Here is a 24,848-nt window from a genome sequence, read left to right as displayed (position 1 = left end):
GAGACTCCACCAAAAGCTGCATGACATGCGAACTGCAGCGCCATTCACGCGGAAAGCAAGCAATAGACCACCCGCGTTCGGTACCCGCTCAATATTTACTATAAACGACGACCATCTGGCAACTGACGCCAGCTTCGACGGGCCGCCATCAGCATGGTTGATTTTACGAACTCTCTCACTCATTAACTCACTCATTTACAAACGCTTACAAACTCACTGAATAAATCACTTACTGACTAACTCAATAGTACACTCACTAATACACTGATGCAGAGGTTGACGAATAAATCAGATCAGTTGAAAAGTGTAGAATAAGCGTTAAGTTAAAATACACATAAAAAAAAAGATCGGTTGAATTCATGCCACGAAAACGAATACCTCGTGTTTCAATCGTCCGGTCGGTATCTTACACCTGGTTTACTTATCCGATCATAAAGAATGTGTTAAAGTTTGAAGCCACTCTTATGTTGTATTTTGGCTCCGTTTTGCTTCCAGACAATTGAGCCTTATGAATGAAAGAAGGTGACAGATTTGTTATTTAAAAACGTTTTGAAACTTTAATCGCGTTTTGCTCAGTTTCAAGTTTTTCATCATGGGACAACTATGCGAAAAATGGCAGTCAGCAGGGAAACACTCTGTTTTAGACACTTGCTTCTCACTTCCTGAAACGTCCTTTTGGGATCAGCTGGGCCCGAGGCTGGGCCATGTAGTGAAATAACATGCTTTTAAGCGGATATCCCATCACTCTTTCGGATTTTGTTTTTTTTTCGACTTATTTTAGTCACTTTAGTCACATCGTCTTCTCATACCACGTTAAATATCATCAAAACAATTCAACAAACAGACGAATCATTTCTTCGTTTCACAAACCATGGCCTACTCAAGTATGAAACGCTCTAGTTTTCTGGGCTAACTCGACCGATTCTCTATGCATACACAACACATCTTCTAAAAATGATTTCATTTGTTTCGGTACTGACTACTCACAATCCCTGAACGGGGTTCGGTGTGAAACTGAATGATAACAATAGAATCCAATGTTGATCATCTGTATGCTCATGAAAAAATAGAAAATACTGTCACAATCAATCCTGAATTGCCTTTAGGGTAATTTTATGACGAAAATAGAACAGCAAGGTAGTTTCGTTAATCGAGTTTACTAAGGCGCAGTACACCAACTGTTAAAAACAAGTGCAAAAGGTAAACAATCCATTATTGTTTTATATTCAGCTGTTCTATCTTCCAGAGAAGTTGTTTATAAAGAGAAGTACGAAGACTGAAACCAAAAGCTCCAATTGAACCGTCAAACGCGGTTCCAATAGTATATTTTACGAAACGACAACAGTGTTGATATTGATATTAATACTCACGGGCTTGGGCGCAACCTCCTGTCAAATTTTCATTCATGAAATGAGCGATCAGCTGATCCGAAACGACTCGTAAAATGGTTCATCGAGCAAATTCAAGGAAATAGAAAAACAGAGAATAACATGATAAACAAAACTCAACATGACAGTGTGTTGGTGAAAGCTGTGACGTCACTTATTTGCTTGGCGACTTTCGGACAGCTCAGACTAACACTCACGCTAAAACATATTTTTGTTTACCTAAAAAACTTATTGTTATTGGGAGTGATGTAAATAAACACAACCAAAATCCTCTCCGCGTTTCTCTTATAACAACTCTCTGCTATTTTCCAGCTAGGTATTCCTTTTCCTTCTGTTATTTCTCCAGGAGTACTAATGGGTCCCTCCCGGTGTTTGTTCTGATGTTCCTCCAGGAGTTCTTTCTAATATTCCACCTTCTACAGATTCCTCCAGATTCATCCATAAGTTCCCTCTAACTTTCTTCCAGCAAATTCCTTCCAGGGCTTATTCAAAAGTTCCTTCAGGGTTTCCTACAGAGTATTCTTCTGAGATTTCACCATGGGCTCCTTCTGATACCCTTCAGGAATTTTATCGAGATTCCTCCAAGAATTTCTTCCTAGATTCCTGTCGGAGCTTCATCCGTGATGCCTCTAGAAGTTTCTTTTTGGATTCTTCAAGGAGTTCTCCCTGGGTCTCATTCAGGAACTTGTTTCGAGATTCCTCCAGAAATTCATTCAAGAATTTCTCCTCCATGGATTTCCCTAAGAATTTCTACATGGATTCCTCTTGCAATCCCTTTAGGGATTCCTCTAAGAAATCTTCCAGATATTCCTCCAGGAATTCCTCTGGATATACTTCCAGGAATTGTTTCAGGGATTCCACCAAGCATATTCCTCCATAAGCTTTCCTGCGGTAATTCCTCCAAGCATTGCTTCAGGAATTCCACTGGAGATTCTTCCAGGAATTGTGTGAAGGATTCCTCAGAGAATTTTGTTAGAGATTTCTCCAGGACTTCTTGCACGGATCGCTCCAGGATTTCATCCAATTATTTATCCATATATTTCTCCAGGAATTCCTTCAAGAAATACCCCCTGCAGCTCATGCGAAAGAAATCCTTCATAAATTCGTCCTTCGATTCTTTCAGGAATATATCTTGACATTTATTTTTCCCTAAGAAGTTATCCTTGGATTTCTTCAGGGTGTTCCATTAGAAAGTCTTTCAGGGACTTCTAAAAAAATGTCAAGGGATTCCTTCGAAAATTCCCCTAAAATGCCTCAAGGGTTTTCTCCGACGATTGTTTTAAGACTTATCCGAGGATTCCTCACAGTATTTCACCAGGGATCTTCTTCTGAAATTTGTGTAGGGATTTCTCTAGAAATTCTCTTCCGGGAATCACTCAAGCACGGAGTTCCTCCAGGTGATTTCAAGAATTTTTCCAAGAATTCCATTATTTGAGAGTTCTTCGGAATTACCTCCAAAAAATTCTTCAAGAGCTCAAACCAGCACCACGCTGATTTGTGTAGAACAGGCGAGCTTTTTTCAACGTACAAAATGATACAGCGTGACTGCTGAAGGGTTATAGGCTGTTTCAAATACAAATACAAATACACTAACGATTAACTGCCATTTCAATTTGAGCACAATATCTTTAGCTTGAGCATGACTGACCGCCCGTGGATGCTACTCCAGCATCGCCAACCCAGCTACACTCACACAAGGAAACAATGAGATATCTGCCGGGGACTAAGTAGGCATCTTCAGTGTGTGAGTGTTGATGATCTTCTATTTTTAGGCGACAATGGTGCCTTCGACGTCAGGTTGCAGGTCAATGTGTGGGGATGGGGAAGGAAGTGATGTTTTCAATGCACTACGTATACACAGCAGACCGAATATACCTCTGCGCCTGCACAAAATCATGCGGATGTCGGAGCGTTGGTGCGATATGGTTGGCAATGGGTTCACACATTGGTGCGCGGATGCCAGGCGTAAGGTGATAGACTAGTCTATTTATTACTCTGAAGATAATGCGGCACAGTTCGCTTGATTGCATAACTCGTAGGCAGATTGACACTGTGCTAGGAAAGTTGGAAGGAAGGGCAGACGGGCCAGAAATTGAACCCAGGACCTTCTGCATAGGAATCAGAAACCCATTTTATTTCAATTTAAGCACAATATTCAAACAAACAAGTTTCTTCAAGCTCTTATAGTAAACATTCAAACGAAGCAAAAGACGCCAACTTTGTTATGGTTTTTGTAAAAGTTAGAAAATACGGCTCTGCAAACAAGATGATTAAAATTTGAAGTTGCACAATGTGGTCAAAAATGTAGTAAAATGGAAAAGAAAAAAATCACACAAACAAAATATTCCAAATACAATGGAATTTATTGTTTCGATAGGAAAAACAATATTTTTTGATAGGTTAAAGCAATTTTCACTGGAATATTTGATCAAGAATCATCATTACGGGCCTTCTCAATGCAAACATTTGTGTTTACAATTTCTCAACAACACAGGTAGCAACAAACGTCAAGCAAACGAATGTCTTAGTTACTGTTTACTGCATTCGTTTTCATGGTATGACAAGCTATGCCATCTGAAGGATCTCGTCCTTTTTTACGTCCATGCTTGACTAAGCAACACAAAATTCTGCGCAAACTCAACATTTTTTTTTAACATCTCCGTGTTAAAGAACAATCTCCGCGTTAGGAGAAGTGTGCAAAAATATAAAAATGTCTTCTTTGATTATTACTTTGGCAGTAGTATTTCATTTCGCTAAGTGTGTTTGTGTGATCCCACTAACCCCCACTGTCCGGCAGTGGTATTATGGAAGAAAGTTTTCTGCAATATTTTTTTTTTTCAGAATGGCTGGAGAGACACGTCCATTCAGAAGTCTCTTTCACTTACAATAAGCCCCGCATGTGTACATTACCGTTATCATTTGGATAATGATAATGCAAACACACTTCCTGATTCAAAGAGAATCTTTGAAACTGGCGCGTATTTAGCGCATTTTGTTGTAATAAAAGTAATCAGAACATTCTCACCGGAATCCATCCAATCCAAGGGAGCGCTGCCATCACCAAGGCAACGTCTTCATTGTGCAGTCAGGCTTCCTGTTCGTCTCGCCACCGTTGCGCCTGCAGTCAGTCATCATTTGAACACACGTCACTTTCACTCCCACGAAATTATGAATGTTGAGCCACACGGGATGATTCTGTAATCCCTCGCGAATCACTGATGGCATGGTGGTAGTTTAATAGCCACATGCGTAAAAAATACGGAACAAAACTGCAGTCATAGGGACTTAACAATGAAAAACTACTGGAAGGTGTAGCGTCATTGACCGTTCTACGTAAAAACGCGAAATAGACGGCAGGCACATTCCTACACTCTCGAAACGAATTTCAGCATCGTTTCCGAACCCGAACTACATTAGCAGCGGCATATAAACACACATAATCTTTGAAACCCCACGGTATCGCACGAGTCATTTGAAAATGATGATTGTTTTCGAAATCAATAAATCCACTATTGAAATTCTCACAGAAAAAGCACTCTTTCACACGCGGAAGCTATCCGGATGGCGTAGCACCGGCCAAACCGTCAGCAGAATCACAAAAAAACAATTGGCGAACACGAAAGAAACGCGACAAGCCAAACAAAACACGTCTGCACGCGGCTACGCCTACTGCGCTCTCTGTAGAATTTAATTTCGCTAAGCGGACGTAAAATAAGGTTGAGGTGTATAAGTAAAACGTGTTCAGAAAAGCAAAGAAACATTTGAAGCAAGTGTTTACATTGCACTGCGAACTCAGCAGTACCCTTTAATGTGGTAAAAATACCCTCTTTTTGAGATATATGAAGCTGTCAAAATAAAGAGTATTTTGAAATTTTCCATAATGGGTGTTTTTTGCCCTCTTCTATGTTCAGAGTATGTACTCTTCATTGGGTGAAAACACTCTTAGTAGTTCGCAGCAAATCAAAGCTTGTTCGCCTTCTGCCAGGTATCTAACGGTAAGTGTTAACAATTTATGTTAAAAATAACTAAAAAGAAGTAAACAAATTCAATCCTATTATTTCCAGCCTGTTTCCCGATTGTGGCGAACTTTTGGCATCGAGGGAGAAGCTCGGCATATTTTTCATCATGACAAATAGAGCTAAGTGCGAGACGAGGTTCGAGAAGAGGAATCAATTTAGAAAACTATTGTATGTTTCACATGATGATTATAATCAAACTGAATAAAGTAGTTGTATGTTAAAGTGTTTTCTTGCATTTTATTAAATTTATAAATTAATCCTAATTCCAAAAGCCTACAGAAAAAAATAAAAGAGAGTGAAATTTACCCTTTTTCCCGTAGAAAATGATTTGCGAAAATGGGTAAATTTTACACGTCCATTAGACGTACAGGCGATGTACCCTTTAAAGAGTAAAGGCCGATTACTCTTTTTATGAGTTCACCTAGTTACTCTCGAAATGGGTGAAAAAGTACTCTTTTAAGAGTACTTTGGTTTCTCAGTGTGTCCGACTCGTGCGGTGCGTAAGCAAATTGAATTGAATTCATCTCGTTTGACAGATGACTTGAATTCAACTCACATGAACCGCGGGATTAGACGGGGCAAGTGGGATGATTTCGTATGACTTGAACGAAATAGTTCATCTTTCGTTCAAGTCAAGTGAGTTGCTCAAGTGAGATAAATTGTTGTGCACGCAGAACTCGATGTACACAGCGCAACGAGTAACTTTCACGCAGCGACCGAAAAGACAAAAGAATTTTCACGCAGATTTGTGTAAAATGTGTTGATCCGGTGTTACACAAATCTGCGTGAAAATTCTTTTGTCTTTTCGGTCGCTGCGTGAAAGTTACTCGTGTGCTGTGTTGTTTCATTTAAGGGTGTGTTTGTACGTTCAATTCGCATTCAATTGACGAGTGCACCGATGAACTGAATTCACCGCGGTCCGAGAATTTTGACACTAGAGCGGGGCCGCTTCCAATCAGAAGTGAACGATTTACAATCAGAAGTGAACGATTTCCAATCAGAATTGAACAATTCTGATTAGAAGCGGCCCCGCTCTAGTGTCAAAATTCTCGGACCGCGATGAATTCAGTTCATCGGTGCACTCTTCTATGGATCAATGAAGCAAACTTTTCCAGCGTTTGCCGAATGTAAACAAAGGCGCCACCGTACATGGGCATTAGCATAGACGAGTGCACCGGTGAACTAAATTCATCACGGTCCGAGAATTTTGACACTAGAGCGGGGCCGCTTCCAATGAGAAGTAAACGATTTCCAATCAGAATTGAACAATTCTGATTGGGAATGGCCCCGCTCTAGTGCCGAAATTCTCAGACCGCGATGAATTCAGTTCATCGATGTACTCCTCTACAGACGAGTGCACCGCCCGCGGAAAGTTCACTCGGGCAGCAAATTTTGACACCACAGCGGGCTTGGTCGACTCTTAACAACTTCTACCCAGCTGAACATTTGTTTAATTTATTGTATTTAGTTTTCACGATATATAAGTCCATGGACTTATCCACCGATGAACCGAATTCATCGCGGTCCGAGCAATTTGACACTAGAGTGGGGCCATTCCCAATCAGAATCGTTAAATTCTGATTGGAAATCGTTCAATTCTGATTGGAAACGGCCCCGCTCTAGTGTCATAATTCTCGGACCGCGATGAATTCGGTTCATCGGTGGATAAGTCCGTGCTCGCTGTACAAAAAAGCTCAACTTCCACCACCGGGTTCGCTAGTGTTCTAACTAGCAGCAATTTTCGTGACGAAGATTCACCCCCGTGCTATCAGATCAGAGTAGGTGTGGAGCGATGTGGATTACCCGTAGGTGCGGCGATAGGAATCTAGTCGGCTCTTTCATTCCTCCGGCGTCCTAGTGCGAGTGACGTAATGTTTAAAATTTGTGAACATGACGTCACTCCCATAAGCAGGCCGTAGGAATGAAAGTGCCGACTAGATTTCTATCGCCGCATCTACGGGTAATCCACATCGGGTGTAGTGAAAAGTGGAGAAGGAGGGAGAGAGGGGGCATTCGCCCCTGGTTTCATCCCGCTCTTTCTCGTGTTTTTTTTTCAGGCGAGTGAAGGAGAAAAAGAAAAAGCTGGCTACGCCGTTGCGGATACACGAGTCGGACATTGGTTGCGGGTTTTTCGGAAGACGCTGAGGTTGCTGAAGATCGTGGCCAGTAGAATGTCACACTGATACTTAATGAAATGAAAATAAAAATGCACCTATAAGAATTTCCATGCTTAAACGTCTTTATTCCAAATTTAATGAAAGTAACATGATGGTTGCCGATAGGATTGTTATATTTTACGAAACTCAAAGTTAATATGATTTATTAAAACATTTGACATTTCTGTCATGCGAGGTATTGGAAATCGGTGATGCGCTTATAAAAGCTGCACTGTGTAAAGTTAAAGTTTCAACATCATTGTTATGCTAGGTTTGCGAAGATTACCATCGTCATTTAGAAGAACCTTCAAAGAACGATGCTGTTTTAACTCCGGTAGCCGCCATGACGCACGAAATTGCATTATTCGTACTTTTGGCTACATTCATTGAAAACATTTTTAATGTAATGTGGTTCTCTTGGTTAATGGTAACGCAGTCTTGGGATTTAAAAAACGTGTTGTTTAATAAACCCGACGTTTCGACACGGGGATAGTGTCTTCCTCAGGGGGTAAATAATTACTATCGTTTTTTGGCAATTGTTTTGTCTAACTGTAACTGTCCCTTTTGTGTCGTTTTGGCAATCCACTGACAGGCATTGTTGTCAACATCTCTTTTGTTCAAACGGCCCCAAAATGTGCTGATCAAACGAAATTGGGCCCCTAATGTCTCTACTGTCACGCCGTGCCATAGGTATAGGCGTGTCAATGGCGTGGTTTTTGCTACATAAATTCGGAATCACTTTTAGTTTAAGAGTGATTCCGAAGTCATGTACCAAAAACGACACAAAATGGGACAGTAACAGCTAGACAAAACAATTGACATAAAACGATAGTAATTATTTCCCCCCTGAGGAAGACACTATCCCGTGTCGAAACGTCGGGTTAATAAAACAACACGTTTTGCCTTTCTCGCACACCAAAGTGTACCGAAAGGCTATATGTTCGCTCCAAAAATGAAATCTTGATAGAACCCCCGGAGGACCAAGTCTTATATACCAATCGACTTAGCTCGACGAGTTGAGATGATGTCTGGGTGTGTGTATGTATGTGCGTGTGTATGTGTGTATGTGTACAAAAATGTCACCTCACTTTTGAATAGTAAATATCATCCGATTTCAACGCTTTTGGTTTCAATCGACGCGGAATATTGTCCCATTGTTTCCTATTGAAAATGGTTTCGATCGGTCCAGCCGTTCCGGAATTATGGCCATTTAGGTGTTCCGGACCGGTACCCCAGGAAGGGGCCAGATATGAAATTGCAACAAACCCATGCATGCGACCCATCAAACCACGGCATTTTTGATTATCTGATGAACAGTAAGCAGGAAAATAGTCGCAGACTATATCTGAATCGGTATTACTCTGGAACCGGTTCCGGGTGTCCCGCCGGAAGTGGCCAAATATAAAAGTGAAACAAACCCATGCATGCGACACATCAAATCGTAGCTTTTTGTATAACCTGATGAACGGTAGACAGGAAAATAATCTCAGGCCATATCTAAACCGGTAGCATACCGGAACCGGTTCCGGGTGTCCCGCTGGAAGTAGCCAAATATAAAAGTGAAACAAACCCATGCTTGCGATACATCAAATCGCCGCTTTTTCTGAGGGCTGATGAATGGTAAACAGGAAAATAGTCTCAGACCATATCTGAACCGGTAGCATCCCGGAGCCGATTCCTGGTGTCCCGCCGGAAGTGGCCTAATTCATACATGCGACACCTCAAATCGTGGCCTTTTCGATAACTTGTACGATCAGCATGAAAATAAGCTAAGCCCACACTAGAAACTACTGATAGTGTTCCGGAATCGGCTCGAGGTGTCTCGCTGAAAGTGGCCGAATGTAAAAGAGAACCAAAATATCGACAATGATTTTTCATAAGGGCCTAACCGACTTGATCGATTTCTCTTCGTCGACTCTCTCTTTCGCTAATAACTTGATCAAAACAAACAAAATCATTATTCTTTTTGTTTCTATAGCAACATGTAGTCGTCTTCTTCGCATTTCAATCAAAAAATCTTTGGAAAACTCAATGCACATTCTGTGACAACACAAAGAGAGGATCGAGGAAGAGAACTCGAAAATGTCAGTTAGGCCCAAATGAAAAACCAGTGTCGATATATTCACGACACATCAAATGGCTTTTTAGGTATCCTGATGAAAGGTTACCAAGAAAAAATATCTCAGATCATGCCTGGGAAAACTAGTAGTGTCCCGGAATCGGTTCTCGGTGTCCCTCCGGATGTGGTCAAATGTAGAAGGGAACCGAACTCCATGCATGCGTTTCATCAAATCGCGTTTTTTTTTTGGATAAGCTGATGAACGGTTTTCAAGAAAATCAGCTCAGATTACGTTAGAGACCACCGGTAGTGTTCCAAACCGGTTTCAGGTGTCCCGCCGGAATTGGTCAAATGTAAAAATGAACCATGTAAATTTTCCGGAACCGGTTAAGGGTCTCCCACTGGAAGTGGACATAAATAAAAAGTAAATATATAGAATAAAGTGTGCAGATAAAACTTTGTCAAAGTTATCTGTGAAAAAAGTTTAATCCTGGCTAGTAATTGTCGTCTTCGTATGAATCAGCCTCCAGTGATGACCACCTCCAGGTGACCAACTGAAAGGACTGATATTTGTTCTTGGCAAACGACTGCAATTATGTTGATCGGATTAATTTGGCACTCTCAATCTTGAAAATCAAACGATTTATTTTATTCTGTCCGACGTTTCGGCCATGGGATGTGGCCTTTTTCAAGGAAAAAACTATATTTTGAAAAAAGGGGGGTTTGTTTGGTCACAATATCACTTAAAAAGTTCTTAAACACAACATATGCAAACGAAGAGATAGGTAGGCTTGAGGAAATGACTGCACTTATCAAACAAACTATGTATTGACCATGATCATGAATTCGACCTAACCAAAACAACCATCCTAGATCAAACACGGAGCAAGCTCTCCCGATATTCGAGGTGTGTCACATTGCAAATCAGACTAACACGGTAAACTATAGAACTGACGTAGACAACCTCAATACCACTTATGCTGGAATACTACACACCATCAGAAATGTTAAAAGTAGACGATCTATGTAGACAAAACGATGAAAATAGCAACACATAGGGTTAAGAACTAGACTAAAGCTCAATCAATTTCACCATTTTGAAACAGTCGTTGGTGGATCAAGTAGTACTGTGAAAAGTTAATGAAAAAAGTTCCCACAAAATCACCTCAAAAATAGGCTGAAATAGTAAAAGTTTATGTATGTTGACCACTAATTTAATTTAACCCTAAGAAGCCCAGATCATGACCAACCGACAACCACAAAACCAGATAATTTAGGACAAAAACGATAGACCAAGTGAGACTAGTTTAAGAACTTTTTAAGTGATGTTATGACCAACCAAACCCCCCTTTTTTTTCAAAATATAGTTTTTCCCTTGAAAAAGGCCACATCCCATGGCCGAAACGTCGGGCAGAATTAAATAAATCGTTTGATTTTCAAGAATGAGAGTGTCAAATCCATCCGAAAGGACTGATACTTTCAGCTCTGCCCATACGTTGAATATTCAACGATGATATTCGATGATGACCTTGATAAAATTTTTGATTTTCTAAATAAAGTATTCTCATGATTCAGAAATTCGTAGGTGGTACAGTCCCAAATCGCTGTTATTAGCACTTCCTCCTTCTCGTCCGTTACTAAAGTACAGAGATTTGGGACTGATCACTGACTCTAAGGCAAGATTGATTGCGTCGACGGAAAGATCATGAGTACATATTCGACGAGAAACGCACTATCACCACTAGGTGGATTAATCCGGGTTTTTTGAATCTCAAAACTGCGTAGCCGTTAACCAAGAGAGTCGTATTTCAATAGCTGTTACATTGGTTTACCCACAATTGTTGCCCCAGTCAAGTCGAAATCCTCATAATGATGTAATTTTCCGATGTACGAAAGATAGTTCGGAAGTAGTTTTGATGAGTTTATGCGCAAATACTGCGCGTCCATAGCTACCACTACAGATTCATTACCTTTGAATTTCTTTATCCTGTAGTGAAAGCAGCGCTTCTCGGGATTAGAAGGCGACAACGGTATAACAGCATTCCTCTTCAATGTCTCTCCCATGGCTGCATTCTTAGAATTTGTCTGTTGCTCTTTTTGGATTTGTTTTATTTTGTGGAACCAATGGCCTTCAGCTGGATCGCCCTGATATTCATCTACAGTCCCAATCTCTGATGGTTTCGCAACTGTATGTGGTTCTTGAGGCTTTGCTCCCTGGCTTCCTTGTTTTGCTGTGATTGTTTTCAGTACCTCTGAAACTACAGCGAGGATTTCTGAATTCTGATCGGTTATTTTCTGGATGCAATCAATTACCCGAGAGTTCTCTGCACTAATAGACTGGTCTTCTGCATCCAGATGTTTTCCTACCTCCGAGTTAGCTACCGTTTCCGATTCTGGAATTTCTTCCAATTGATTATTTGGATCCGGTTGGGCCAGTGTTGATTGTTCATTCGGCTTTCCGCTTTGCTCCGTTTGAGCCGATGGACATTGTTCGGGGTAACTATTTGTCTTCTGCAGTATGTTACATCGGTCTTGAAGGAAGTCGATCATATCGGCGTACGAAGGCAACACATCAGCCGGTATATGCGACTCCCATAGTTGCCTGGTTTTCTTGTCCAAACGTTTTGCCACCACATTGACCAGAATCATCTCGGACAGTCCTACAACGGGGAATGATCGGTTCCGCAGTACGTCGACGTGTTTGATACAAGTATCGATCAAGACACGTAATTCGGTGCCGTTCTCGCTCGTCATCTTGGGCAACGAGAGTAGAGCGTCTACATGGGTATTGATGATAAGTCGCTCGTTTCCGTAGGTTTCCTCAAGCATCTTCCACGCTGCTGCATAGTCGTTGTTGTTGATTATGTCTTTATCAATTATACCGGCAGCACTTCCAACCAGCGAACTATTCAAGTGGTATAATTTGATGATCGGAGATACGTGTGCGAACCTGTTCATTGAGGTTTTGAACTGACACTTGAAATAATACCAATGTTCAGGGTTGCCATCGAATGTTAGCTGTGGCTCCGAGCTGTTCACTGGTTGCTGTGGTACGAAATCTCTAGCCAACGTATTCATGCATACTTGATGTTTTTCTTTTTCCGCCGCATTCCACTGTGCGATTTCCGTTTGAATGAACACAAACAGTTGATTGTGCAGGTCCTCACAGCGAAAGTGATTTTGTTTGTGTTCGTCTCGATGTTCTCGCGGAACAAGGTCACATATTTCGACGTACGTTATCTGCAATTCATCGTAACACTGACGAAGCGTATCCAGTTGTAGCTTGAGCCTATGAATATTGAAGTCATCCTGCTTCAAATTGTCGCGTATCCGTAGCATCCGCTCTTTTGTCAGATCACGGCGATCGAGAATCCTGTCCAGTTTTCTAGCCATTTATGTTTTCACGTTCTCTGCGTTTTGCTTTTGCAGTTTCTGCAATCACCACTTTCCGTTCACAAACGTTCGCCGTTATTCAACAATGTTTTTTCACTTCGATTTCGTGTATCGAGCACAATCAAACACTGTTTGTACAAAACACTGCCCAGCCGTGTCGTTTGGCGTTTGGATTTTCCACGCGGTAAAAATCAGAACGTTCTCACAATTTTAGCCGGAATTTTACCACAAAACAAAAACTAAAAAGGGTTTTCTGGAGATTTACGATTGCAGCGAAAGACTGCGTGTAAACTGTTCAGCGTATTTACTCGAACTGACAATATGCCACGATTAGGAAGCTCGTGGGTTTTCAAATTGTTACCTACGAAGCACTCTCGTGCGGCTCTCGATGTACCTGCTGAAATATTGACTACTGTTTAGCTACCAGGCAACGTCCATTTATTACGTAACACCATAATCGATTTTTTGTTGATCTTTTACTTCCTTCCGTAGCAATTTGTTTGTCTGAAAACCCTATTTTTCTATGAATTGTAACGATCAGCCGTATCCTCCCCTGGCGCATTACGTAATTTGTGGAAGACGCCTTATGTGGTAGAGTGAAACATAGATCACGGACAGAAAAATGCTAACATCTCTATGATGATAAAAGTGTACCTACCATCAGCGCAAGGATTACCTATGGCTGCAGAATCATTCCGGATGGGATTATTTGTTGTGAGTTAAAATCGACGAATTCCTTCGGAAGCCAACAAAAAGTTGCCATCTCATGAAAAAAGTCTGGCCACTCCACGAACGGTCATCAGGTCATTTAGTTCCCTTAGGCTATCAAAATGAAAATTGTACAATGTATTTATGGTCAAAGCAACAAAACAGTTAACAAGAGATTCAATCCCGATTTTAAAATATCGAGATTAAGGCTCAAATGAGAATCGCATATTATTCAAAACTGAAAAAGCACTTTTCTCCAGTATTACGAAAATGCGAACAAAACTAGCGTGTCCGATTGTCATAATTGAAGAAATAATCAATCGGACATTCTTATTTTCTTCGATTTGTGAATCATTTTTGAAAAAAGTGCTTTTTTAGTTCTGCAACATTTGCCATTCTCAATTGGGCCTTAAATTTTAATACTCCATTTGGTAAGCACTAAAAAGCTCCAAGAGAGAATAAAAAAAAAAGGGAGCACGCAGCCATCCTCTCTCTCGTAATAGTTTTTTGAGTTTGTGTGAGTGTGCTCGCGGAAGTGTCAATTCCAATGAGCCTGTGCCTGTGCCGACGACTTGGTAAGTGGATTTAAGCTTTCTGATTGTGGTGTCCGAATGACATGTGAATGTTGTCTTAAGGGGAAACTTTCTCGAAAGCCCTTTGCCCCAGTGGTCGAACGCAAATCGAAACGCCCCTCGACTTGGTCCACACTGACCTCTGGGGACACAACAATTCATCTCACTTCAGCAACTGACTTGACTTGAACAAAAGTTGAACTTTTTCATTCAAGACAAACGAAATTATTCCACTTGCCCCGTCTAAACCTGCGATTCTTGCGAGTTGAATTCAAGTCATCTGTCAAACGAGAAGAATTCAATTTGCTTACGCACCGCATGCTTCAACTGAGATGCATTCAAGAGCATGCAAGTGGACACTAGACCGGCCCACATTTGTATGAGACGAAAAAAAAGTTTTCAAAATGGATCACTAAAATAACTAAAACGGCCGCTATGAAATGAACAGATAGCGCCACCATAGCCTTGTGTGTTTGACGTAACTCGACTGCTGTCACTGTGTTACCGTCCATATACGGTGGCGCTTTTGTTTTGATGCGGTGAGTAGCGGAAAAGTCGGCTTCAATGATCCATTCACGGGGCACCCTCTTGAATCGTGCTTTTGAATGAGAAGAACAATCTGTGAAAGATTCAGCTCAATCGGTTAAAAACTGAGCTGGCGCAAATGAGTTGAAGGTTTGTATGGGATTTTCAGTCGAAATATATGGGAAATTGAATGACCTCCACACAGAAAAAAAATATTCATGTAAAATTCAGCGAGAAATCATGCACATAAAGGGAATGCTAGAGTTAGTGCATGTTTACATGAGATCATGTAAAATTACGTTACAACCGTGTAAAATTCCGCTTATAGTCACGTAACCGGTTGGAGTCCATAATGGTTTACGCGATGGTTGACGGAAATTTACACGATGGTAATATAATTTTACATTATATCTCATGTAAAAGTGCACTAACTCTAGCATTCCCTTTATGTGCATGATTTCTCGCTGAATTTTAATTACATATTTTTTTCTGTGCAGTCTCTAATTCAGCACGCCGGTTTGGCGAGTTCGATTTGGCTCAGAATTGAACGAATGGTAGTTGAGACCCTAAGGAACAACTTTGTAGAAGACCATACCATGATAAAACTTAATTTAGTTACGGTTTCAGCTAACGAAAGCAGAGTGAGGACATCTTCCCCCGTTTACTCTCGGTTGTTACATGCAGCACGTGTTTGCCGTTCGAAACCTGCTCACTACATCATAGGCGGCTATGTTGTTCTTCATTATTTCCATTGCTCACGCACGTGGATGGGTATCGAGACAATGAAGAATTACATAGCTGCCTATGTTGTAGCGCGCAAGCTTCGGACGACAAACACGTGTTGTATATAACAACCGAGAGTAAACGGGAGGAGATGTCCTAATTCTGCTTTCGTTAGCTGAAACCGTAACTAAATTAAGTTTTATCATGGTATGGTCTTCTACAAAGTTGTTCCTTAGGGTCTCAACTACCATTCGTTCAATTCTGAGCCAAATCGAACTCGCCAAACCGGCGTGCTGAATGAGAGACTGGAGGTCATTCAATTTTCCATATATTTCGACTGAAAATCCCATACAAACCTTCAACTCATTTGCGCCAGCTCAGTTTTTAACCGATTGAGCTGAATCTTTCACAGATTGTTCTTCTCATCCAAAGGCACGATTCTAGAGGGTGCCCCGTGGAATTTTTCGACATTTTTGTATTTGGGCCAGTCTAGTGGACACCCAAGCCATTTGTTCAGTCTAAACACGAAATGCCATTGAATTGAACTTGTTCTCTAAGTTTGCAACTCAGATGCTCGTTTCAATTGAACAGTGAATACCATAGGTATTATCCACCGACGCAAGGGCGTGGCCAGTTTTTCGGTCAGAGGGGGTATTTCCTTTCAATTGTCATGATATTTTGAAGAACAGTCGAGTTATCTAGCTGTTAACTTCATTCTCCAAATTTGCATTTGCACAAAGGTGATTTTTAATGATTTCTACTTTATCACTAAATATCAAATTTTATCTAACTTTTTATCATATTCAACAAGTTGTTTAAGAAATGCCTTAATAAAAACCTGAGAAAAATCGATAAAGGCATCTGCTCAACATTTTTTCTGACATCAAGTTTATAATTTTTTATGGCTCTCTACGAAACATAAAAACACAGTTTCTTAGCTTTTTTGAACAGGTTTTATTTATACTAGTTTATGTTTTCAGCTCTTCAGATTCTTCAGATGGCATAGCTTGTCATACCATGAAAACGAATGCAGTAAACAGTAACTAAGACATTCGTTTGCTTGACGTTTGTTGCTACCTGCGTTGTTGAGAAATTGAAAACAAAAATGTTTGCATTGAGAAGGCCCGTAATGATGGTTCTTGATCAAATATTCCAGTAAAAATTACTTTAACCTATCGAAAAATATCTTTTCTTATCGAAACAGTAAATTTCATTGTATTTGGAATATTGTGCTTGTGTGATTTTTTTCTTTTCTATTTTACTACATATTTGATCACTTTGTGCAACTTCAAATTTTAATCATCTAGTTTACAGAGCCCTATTTTCTAACTTTTACAAAAACCATAACAAAGTTCGCGTTTTTTTTGCTTCGTTTGAATGTTTACTATAAGAGCTTGAAAAAACTTGTTTGAATATTGTGCTCAAATTGAAATAAAATGGGTTTCTGATTCCTATGCAGAAGGTCCTGGGTTCAATTTCTGGCCCGTCCCTTTCCTTCTACTTTGTCTCTTTCTATATACTTCCTCCCTCTCTCTACATATACAACGCATGTGAATACACGTTCATAGCCATCGCTAGAGCAGAAACGGGTTGAAAAAGCCGTTGCCCTTCCTTCCAACTTTCCTAGCACAGTGTCAATCTATCATATAACGCCTACGAGTTATGCAATCAAGCCAACCGTGCCGCATTATCTTCGGAGTAATAAATACACTTATCCATCACCTTACGCCTGGCATTCACGCACCAATGTGTGAACCCATTGCCAACCATATCGCACCAACGCTCCGATATCCACATGACTTTGTGCAGGCGCAGATGTATATTCGGTGCATTGCAAACATCACTTCCTTCCCCATCCCCACATTGACCTGTAACCTGACGTGCCAGGCGCCATTGTCGCCTAAAATATAAGATCATCAACATTAACACACTGAAGATGCCTACTTTGTCCGCGGCAGATATCTCTTTGTTTTGTTGTGTGAATGTAGCTGGTCTGGCGATACTGGAGTAGCATCCACGGGCGGTCAATCAAGCTCAAGCTCAAGATATTGCACTCAAATTGAAATGGCAGTCAATTGCTAGTGTATTTGTAATTTCTGAAACAGTCTATAACCCTTCAGCAATCACGCTGTATCATTTTATGCGTTGAAAAAAGCTCGCCTATTCTACACAAATCAGCGTGGTGCTGGTTTGAATTCTTGAAGAATTTTTTGGAGGTAATTCCGAAAAACTCTCAAACAATGGAATTCTTGGAAAATTTTTTGAAATCACCTGCAGGAACTCCGTGACGAATCAATGGAATATTATCTAAAATAAATGTCTGGAGGAATTTCTAGAGGAAATCCTAGTGCATTAAATAAAACATTCCAGGTCTAATTTCCGGGTAAATTCCTGGAGAAAAATCCGAAATATCCCAGGAGGAATTATTGTACCATCATCTGATGCAATCCCTGAGTAAACTCCAGAAGAAACTGCTTGAGAGATTCCCGAAAGAGAATTTTCTGGAGAAATCCCACCACAAACTTCAGAAGAAGATCCCTGGTGAAATACTGTAAGCAATCTTCGGATAAGTCCTAATACAATCGTTGGAGGAAGCCGTTGAGGCATTTCAGGGGAATTTTCGAAGAAATCCCTTGATATTTTTTTGGAAAAGGGTGTTTCTAAAGGAACACCCTGAAGAAATCCCTGGAAAAAGTTCTAGAGTTCCTGAAGAAATCCAAGGATAACTTCTTAGGAAAAATAAATCTCATGATATATTCCTGAAAGAATCGAAGGACGAATTTATGAAGGATTCCTTTCACAGGAGCTGCAGGGGGCGTTTCTTGAAGGTATTCGTGAATGGAATCCTGTACGAATTCGTTGATGAACTTCTGAAGAATTTCGTGGAGAAAATTATAAAAGGATTCCTGGATGACTTCTTGAAGAATTTCCAGGCATTCGTCTAAATTTGGCATAACGAATTCTATTGCAAATCGCTGGAAGAAGTCCTCCAGAAATCCTTGAAGTAATTCAAAAAGTCTTCAGGTATTCCTGGAGGCATCCCTGGAGAAACTCTTAGGTGATTTCGAAATTTCTGAACGAATCCCTGAATACATTTTTGAGGGGATCCCGAGATGAATTTCTGAAAGAATCACTAGAAAGAATTCCTATAGCAATCCCTGAAAGAATTCCTGGAAAAAATCCTGGAATTCCTGGAAAATGCCTGAAGGTATTCCTGGAGCAAGGTCTGGAGGAAATCCAGGAGGAATTCCTGGAACAATTCCTGAAGGATAGCCTGGAGAAATATCTGGTCAAATCACTGGAGCAATTCCTGGTGGAATCCATGCAAGAATTCCTGGAGGAATCCTTGAAAGGAACTCCTGGAGAAATTCCTGGCGAAATTCCTGGAGAAATCCCTGAAGGAATATTTGGAGGATTTCCTGAATTTTCCTGAAAGAATTGCTGGAGAAATATATGGATAACTACCTGGATGAATTGCTGAAGCGTGTAACGTTTTGACGTTTTTATTCTGTTTAAGTAAAATAAAGTTTGAATTCAGTTAGATTAAATTGTTGAATTTGTTCAATATTTCGATTTTGATTTTAAAATTTGTTTTTTTTTATAATTCATTATTAGTTTTCATGATTATTTTAGTTTAATTTGTAGCTTTTGACGTTTTTATCTTTTCAAGTAAAATCTCATTTGAATTAGATTCGTTGAATTTGACTTTCAGTTTGAACCGTTTTTATTAGTAGAGATTATCCGTTTCATGTAAGGTTTGTGTCTAGACTAAGCTAATGACGATTCATGTTACGTATCTTATAGGACTTTTTCGATGGCGTTAAATAGTTTTTACGGCCATGTGCGATTTGAATTTGGCGCACTTGTAAATAATTGTTTGTACATTCAATAGACGACTGCTTCAATAGCAGGAAATTTACTTGACTAGAGAAATCGACTTGACTCCATCACTTGATAGTTAAGTCGGCTGGAGAGCAGAAGTGAGCTTCGGCGACCTTCTCCCAGTTTGTAGTTTTTTAAGGTGTGTAGTGTTTCTTAGAGTTGAAGTTTAGTAAATTTGTGTTGTTTGAAGTGAGTTTAATTTGAATTGTCTTTGTTCTCGTTTTGTAGTGTTTAAAAATTGGATTTTGTCGCCAGGGGCAGACACTCTGCTTCCTGAGCATTCGTTTAATTTTCCAAAAGGTAATTGTGTAATTGAATTTGTTTTAGTGTATATTGTTCTGATTTGTGTTCGTCTTTGGACCTCAGCGTCCAAAAAGACGCTTTTTATTTCGGGCTTCAAGCCATTTCTACTGGTGCTCCTCCTCGCCCGCCAACCAATGGCAGTCAAACGGAATAAAGGGGAAACTTCCGGCCTACCTGCGTGCGGTTGACGCATGATCGGGCAGAGTACCGGACCGCCGACACCCCTCCGCACCTTTAGTTCGGCGAATGTCAAGGAGAGCCCACCGTCGTCGACGATTGGCCACGAAGATAGCACCGTCAACGACCAAAAACCTGCGCAGGTACGTTTCTCAGTTCATGGCCATGATCATACACACACACAACACACACACACACACACACACACACACACACACACACACACACACACACACACACACACACACACACACACACTTGACGAGCTTTTGTGAAAATAATATACATTTCAAACGAATTCTATTGTTTGTTGTTCCTTAAGTTTTCCTTAGTCTGTTTTAATAAATTCACTTCAGCGACCTCTATCTGTTCTTGTTTTTCATTAAGTTTTATGATCTTTTTGAGTAGATTTCCGTCATTGATTTAGTTTGAATGTTTGTGTATAAGTTCTAGTGCGTTTAGGGTTAATTTTCTGCCAGCGGCCGTTCGAGAAAGCCCTCGAGATAAGAGTCGTGGATTTAGTCGGGCAAACCTAAAATGAACCGGTGGTCTCTCGCTCGCGAGAGTGGCGCAAAAGCCATCGCGTTTTACAGTCTCTCGTGCTAATTCGACGAACGGTTACAAGCGATCCGTGAACACAGTTCTGGAGAAATCTCTAATTACATTCTCTGAGGAATTCCAGGAGCCACGGCGTTCCGAAGAAATCTCTTGGGGTATTGAGGATTTCCTAGTAGATTTTTTGTAGAAATCCCTAGAAGAATTCCTGGAGGGATCCCTGAAGGAATCCTTAACACATGTTTCCGAGAGGGAACCCAAGTTTTTAGAGCGGCCCAGGTTTTTTGAAGCAACGCTCAAACTGAAATTTATTAACAAAATTCAATAAACACAATTCACAACACAGACTAAAATTACTAACAACTTACAATTAAATGGTTTCCTTGCCACGACTTCTTTTCTCAATTCTCTGTTTGGACTATAATTGGGGCCGTTACCCTAATCGGTATGTTGCGCGTATGCTATTTTTGTAATCACAAATATTTTCAATTATACATTACACATAAGAAAACTTCTATTCTTGCGTCTACTTACGATATAACCCATTGGCACGGCAGCTTTTCTGGTTATTTTCCCCTGTTTCGGGCCGTACCAAGCACCGATATTTGCACAGCTAGTGGGAGAAATCCAGGAAAGTATTTGCTAAATTTCACTAATAATTTACCTTTTTTCTCTACAGGTTTCAACTTACGGACTTTGTATATCAGTTTACACCGCACTCCCACAACTTACGGAAGCACCAATTAGTGTAATTTGGTTGCCGAAATAAATTTTAAATAACTTCAATAACTCTAAACTGATTTTCTTTTCCTACTTTTACGATGGCGAAATTCCGTTGTTTTTATCGAATTCTACTTGCACCTCATTAATCTACTTTCACCTCTTATTTCACCTACCACTACTACCGCGCGAGAACTGTCATGCTGCAGTTATGTTGTGGCTAGACGGGTTCATATTTTAGACCGGTTCAAAATGTGCGGCGTCGCAACAACACAATTCCTGTAAGAATATCTAGCGGAATTCCTGAAGCAATGCTTGGAGGAATTACCGCAGGAAAGCTTGGAGGAATCTCTGAAGCAAATCCTGGTAGTATCCCCAGAGGAATTCCTGGAGGAATGTCTGGAGGAATTCATGGGGAAATTCCTGAAAAAATGCCTGGAGGAATTCTTCCGAGAATTTTGACAATAGAACGGGGTCGTTTCTAATTAGAATTGGACGATTCTGATTGGAAATGGACTCGCTCTCACGGACCGGGTCCGGTGGATAATACCTACAGTTTAGACTGTTCAATTGAAACGAGCATCTGACTTGCAAACTTCTCAAACGATGATGTGTTAGGTAGCCAACCAAATTCATTTTATGTAAACTCGACACCGCTCAAACATCAAATTGGTAAGCTCGTAAATACAGTAAGGACCCGATTTTGTCAGCCCCTGGTAGCATTTTGGGCTGACAAAATCGGGTACCTGACAAAATCGGGACATTTTTTAAAATAATTTTTTTATCCATGAAAAATTGTTCTGAGTACGTCAGAGACGGAGATAGGTGTGGAGGGTCTGCTTTGGGTTAGTTCAAATATTAAGTAACGCCAATAAGGGGAGGGGGGGTGGTCCAGCGCTATGTAACGCATCATACAAAATTTCAAAATTTCTCTTAGAAAAAATAGTTACGCGAGGGAGGGATAGCGGATAGTGTCTAAATTTTGCCAAATTTTGCGTTACGTAATATTTGAACGAACCTTTTGTGGTAAAAAAAAATCGAATGGGTGTTAGGGCACAGAAAAATATGATATATGGTAAAGTTAACATTTAGTGCTTTTTACAGCAGCACTATCAAATCTTTTATTTCTTTTTCTTCTTGTCATATCATCCCTACTGGAACACAGTCTTCTCCTAGCTTATAGCAATTGTGGTCTACAGAAGCAGTTGTCACTGAATCAACATCTGATTGACAATTATAGACACTCACACTGCCTGAATTAGCTTTCTTTTCCGCTGCCTTTTCACTTTAATATCCAGAGCCTAATCTCGAAACAATCTCTGGAGAAATCTTTGAATAAATATTTGGGGGAATTTCTGGAGAAATCATCCGAGGAATTCCAGAACGTAATCCTCAATAAATTCCCGAAGGAATCCCGTTAGTAGTTTCTGCAAAAAAAAAGTCTGAACCCTTCTAGAAGGAATCCTTACTGCAACCTCCGTAGAATCATTAGAGGCATTTCCGAAGCATTTTCGGAAAAATCATTGAAAGAATCCCTATAGCAATCTTTGAACAAATCTCCTTGAGATATCCATGGAGGAATTGCTGAAAAAAGTACTGGGGAAATATCTGAAATAACAGCTAAAATGGGATGTTTAGTTCTAGCATGAACTCCATAAGAATTTACAACGAGATTTTCTAAAGGAATTTCAGAAGCATTACCAAGAGATTTTCGTATAGGAATACCAAGAGGTAATCCTGGAAAAAACTCAAGAGGGACCACCGGGAAATCCATAGAGGATGCCCAATTGGGAAATCTAACAGAGGAATCATAGTGAAATCTCTAGAGGAATTCTAATATGGGTAATAACTGAAGGCATTAATAGAGGAACATTTTAAGAAATTCCTAGAAGAATCCCTTAAGGAATCCTAAGATAAATTCTTAATAACAAATCCCTAGGAAAATCGCTAGATTTATTCATCAGTAGGTTGGGGTACATTCTCTTCCATTTGGGAAATTCGTACCTTCCGTAGATTTATTCATGGACTAATTCATATAGGAATTATTGTAGAAATATCTACGAAATTCTCTGTATACATCACTAGAGGAGTTCCTGTAGTTCTACAGGAATACCAGGAAGAATTTCTGGAGAAACCTCAACAGGAGTTCCTGAACGAATCTCTGAGAATAAATAGGAAAAATGCATGAACAATTCTTAGGGAAATATTTGATAGGGTTCTAATAAATATTTCCGGATAAATTCTTGGAGGAACTCCAGCAGAAGTTCCTGGACTATCAAAGCAGATATGTATGGAGATATCCCAGCGGGATAACTTGAAAGAATCGCTAGGAAAATCCCTGAATAAACCCACGTATGAATTGTAGGAGGAATGTTTGGAGAAATCCTTAGAGAAACCCCTGGGCCTGGGTACATCGCTGTAGGAGTTCATGCAGAAATTTTTAAAAAAGTTCTGCAGGAATATCAGCAAAAATTTTGGAGGAATTCTAGCAGGAGTTCCTGAACGAATCTCAAGAAAAGCTTCTGGAGAAATCACAAAAGGAGTGCTTGGAAAAATCTTAAAGAGACACATCTGAATGAATCGTCATAAAATCCCCGAAAGAATTCCTTTAAAAACTTGCTGCGATTCTTGTAGAAACACCAGCAAAATACTTACAAAAAGTAAAGCAAAATTCTTGATGGAATCGCCGCAAGAATTTCTGGGAGAATCCCACCTAGAATGCCTTAAGGCACAGATAAACAGACGTCACACTCTGCTCGCTTCCCATCGATCGGCTTGTAAACGGTTGATACAAATATTCGATAAGTGGTGAATTGGCCACTCGCGGTGCAGCCATCTTTTTTACTTCTATTTGGCGTTTGCTCACTACCACCACCTAGTGGTGGCCCGGCCAAGCACAGTATATTTAGTATTGGGCGATAACGTTTTCGTGGTGATGTTTTTTTAACGAATTACGTCTGTTACGTCTGTTTCTCTGTGCTTAAGGGTTTCTAATGGATAAATCGTTGGAAGAATTCCGACAGCAGTTTTTGAAGCAATCCAAGCAGGAAATATACAACACAAATCTCATAATAAATATCTGAAGCAATCCTAGCAAGTAAACCTGGAAGAATTCCAGAGATGCCGCAAAAAAGAAATAAATTGGTTGACTTGTAATCACAACAATAGGCAATAAACGTCGGTTCTGTTCCAGAGGAAATTAAGAAGAATAGTCTTTAACCCTTTGGATCCTGTGGGACCCCGGCGTTGGAACCGATCATAAAAAACTTGTTCGTAACCAGCGAGGTTGCGGCCAGACTAGCAAAACACACCGGCTCCAAAGAGTTAGGCCGACATAATCACATCAAGCGCACGTGCAATCATTAAAACCATTCTGAGGGTTACGAGTTTGATACCCGGTAAGCCCAGAATCCGTTTTATAATCAACATTTACTTAACTACCTTGTGTGTAAAATATCTTCACACAAGATGTACTCATGAAAAATAAACATTGGCTGTGGGGGATCTCAGCTACAAATTTTAAAAGTTCTCATAAAATTCTAAGCTGAGGAGCAGGCTGTGCCCCAGTTGGAACGTTACGCCAACAAGAGAGAGAACTAGAATCTTTTAGCAAAATAAAACAATATTGGTTTAAAACATTTTCTAGGGCTGGGTGCTAAAATGGCATA

At 40.2% G+C, this 24,848-nt stretch overlaps 1 protein-coding gene across 1 annotated transcript; it reads right to left on the bottom strand.

The window, feature by feature from the left end:
• Positions 1–7,384: 7,384 nt before the first annotated feature.
• On the bottom strand, positions 7,385–13,038 carry LOC134287789 (uncharacterized). Its single transcript, XM_062850689.1, has 2 exons — positions 11,936–13,038; positions 7,385–11,880 (listed from the first exon to the last, which is right to left on the bottom strand). The coding sequence occupies exons 1-2, from the start codon at positions 13,013–13,015 to the stop codon at positions 11,866–11,868; spliced, it is 1,095 nt and encodes a 364-aa protein (XP_062706673.1). The 5' UTR covers positions 13,016–13,038; the 3' UTR covers positions 7,385–11,865.
• Positions 13,039–24,848: the final 11,810 nt, after the last annotated feature.

This window comes from Aedes albopictus, chromosome 1 (assembly GCF_035046485.1).
Source record: "Aedes albopictus strain Foshan chromosome 1, AalbF5, whole genome shotgun sequence".
In the NCBI taxonomy this organism is placed as follows: domain Eukaryota; kingdom Metazoa; phylum Arthropoda; class Insecta; order Diptera; family Culicidae; genus Aedes; species Aedes albopictus.
Note: the sequence above shows the minus strand (reverse complement) of the source record. Positions and strands in the feature narration are given on the sequence as shown.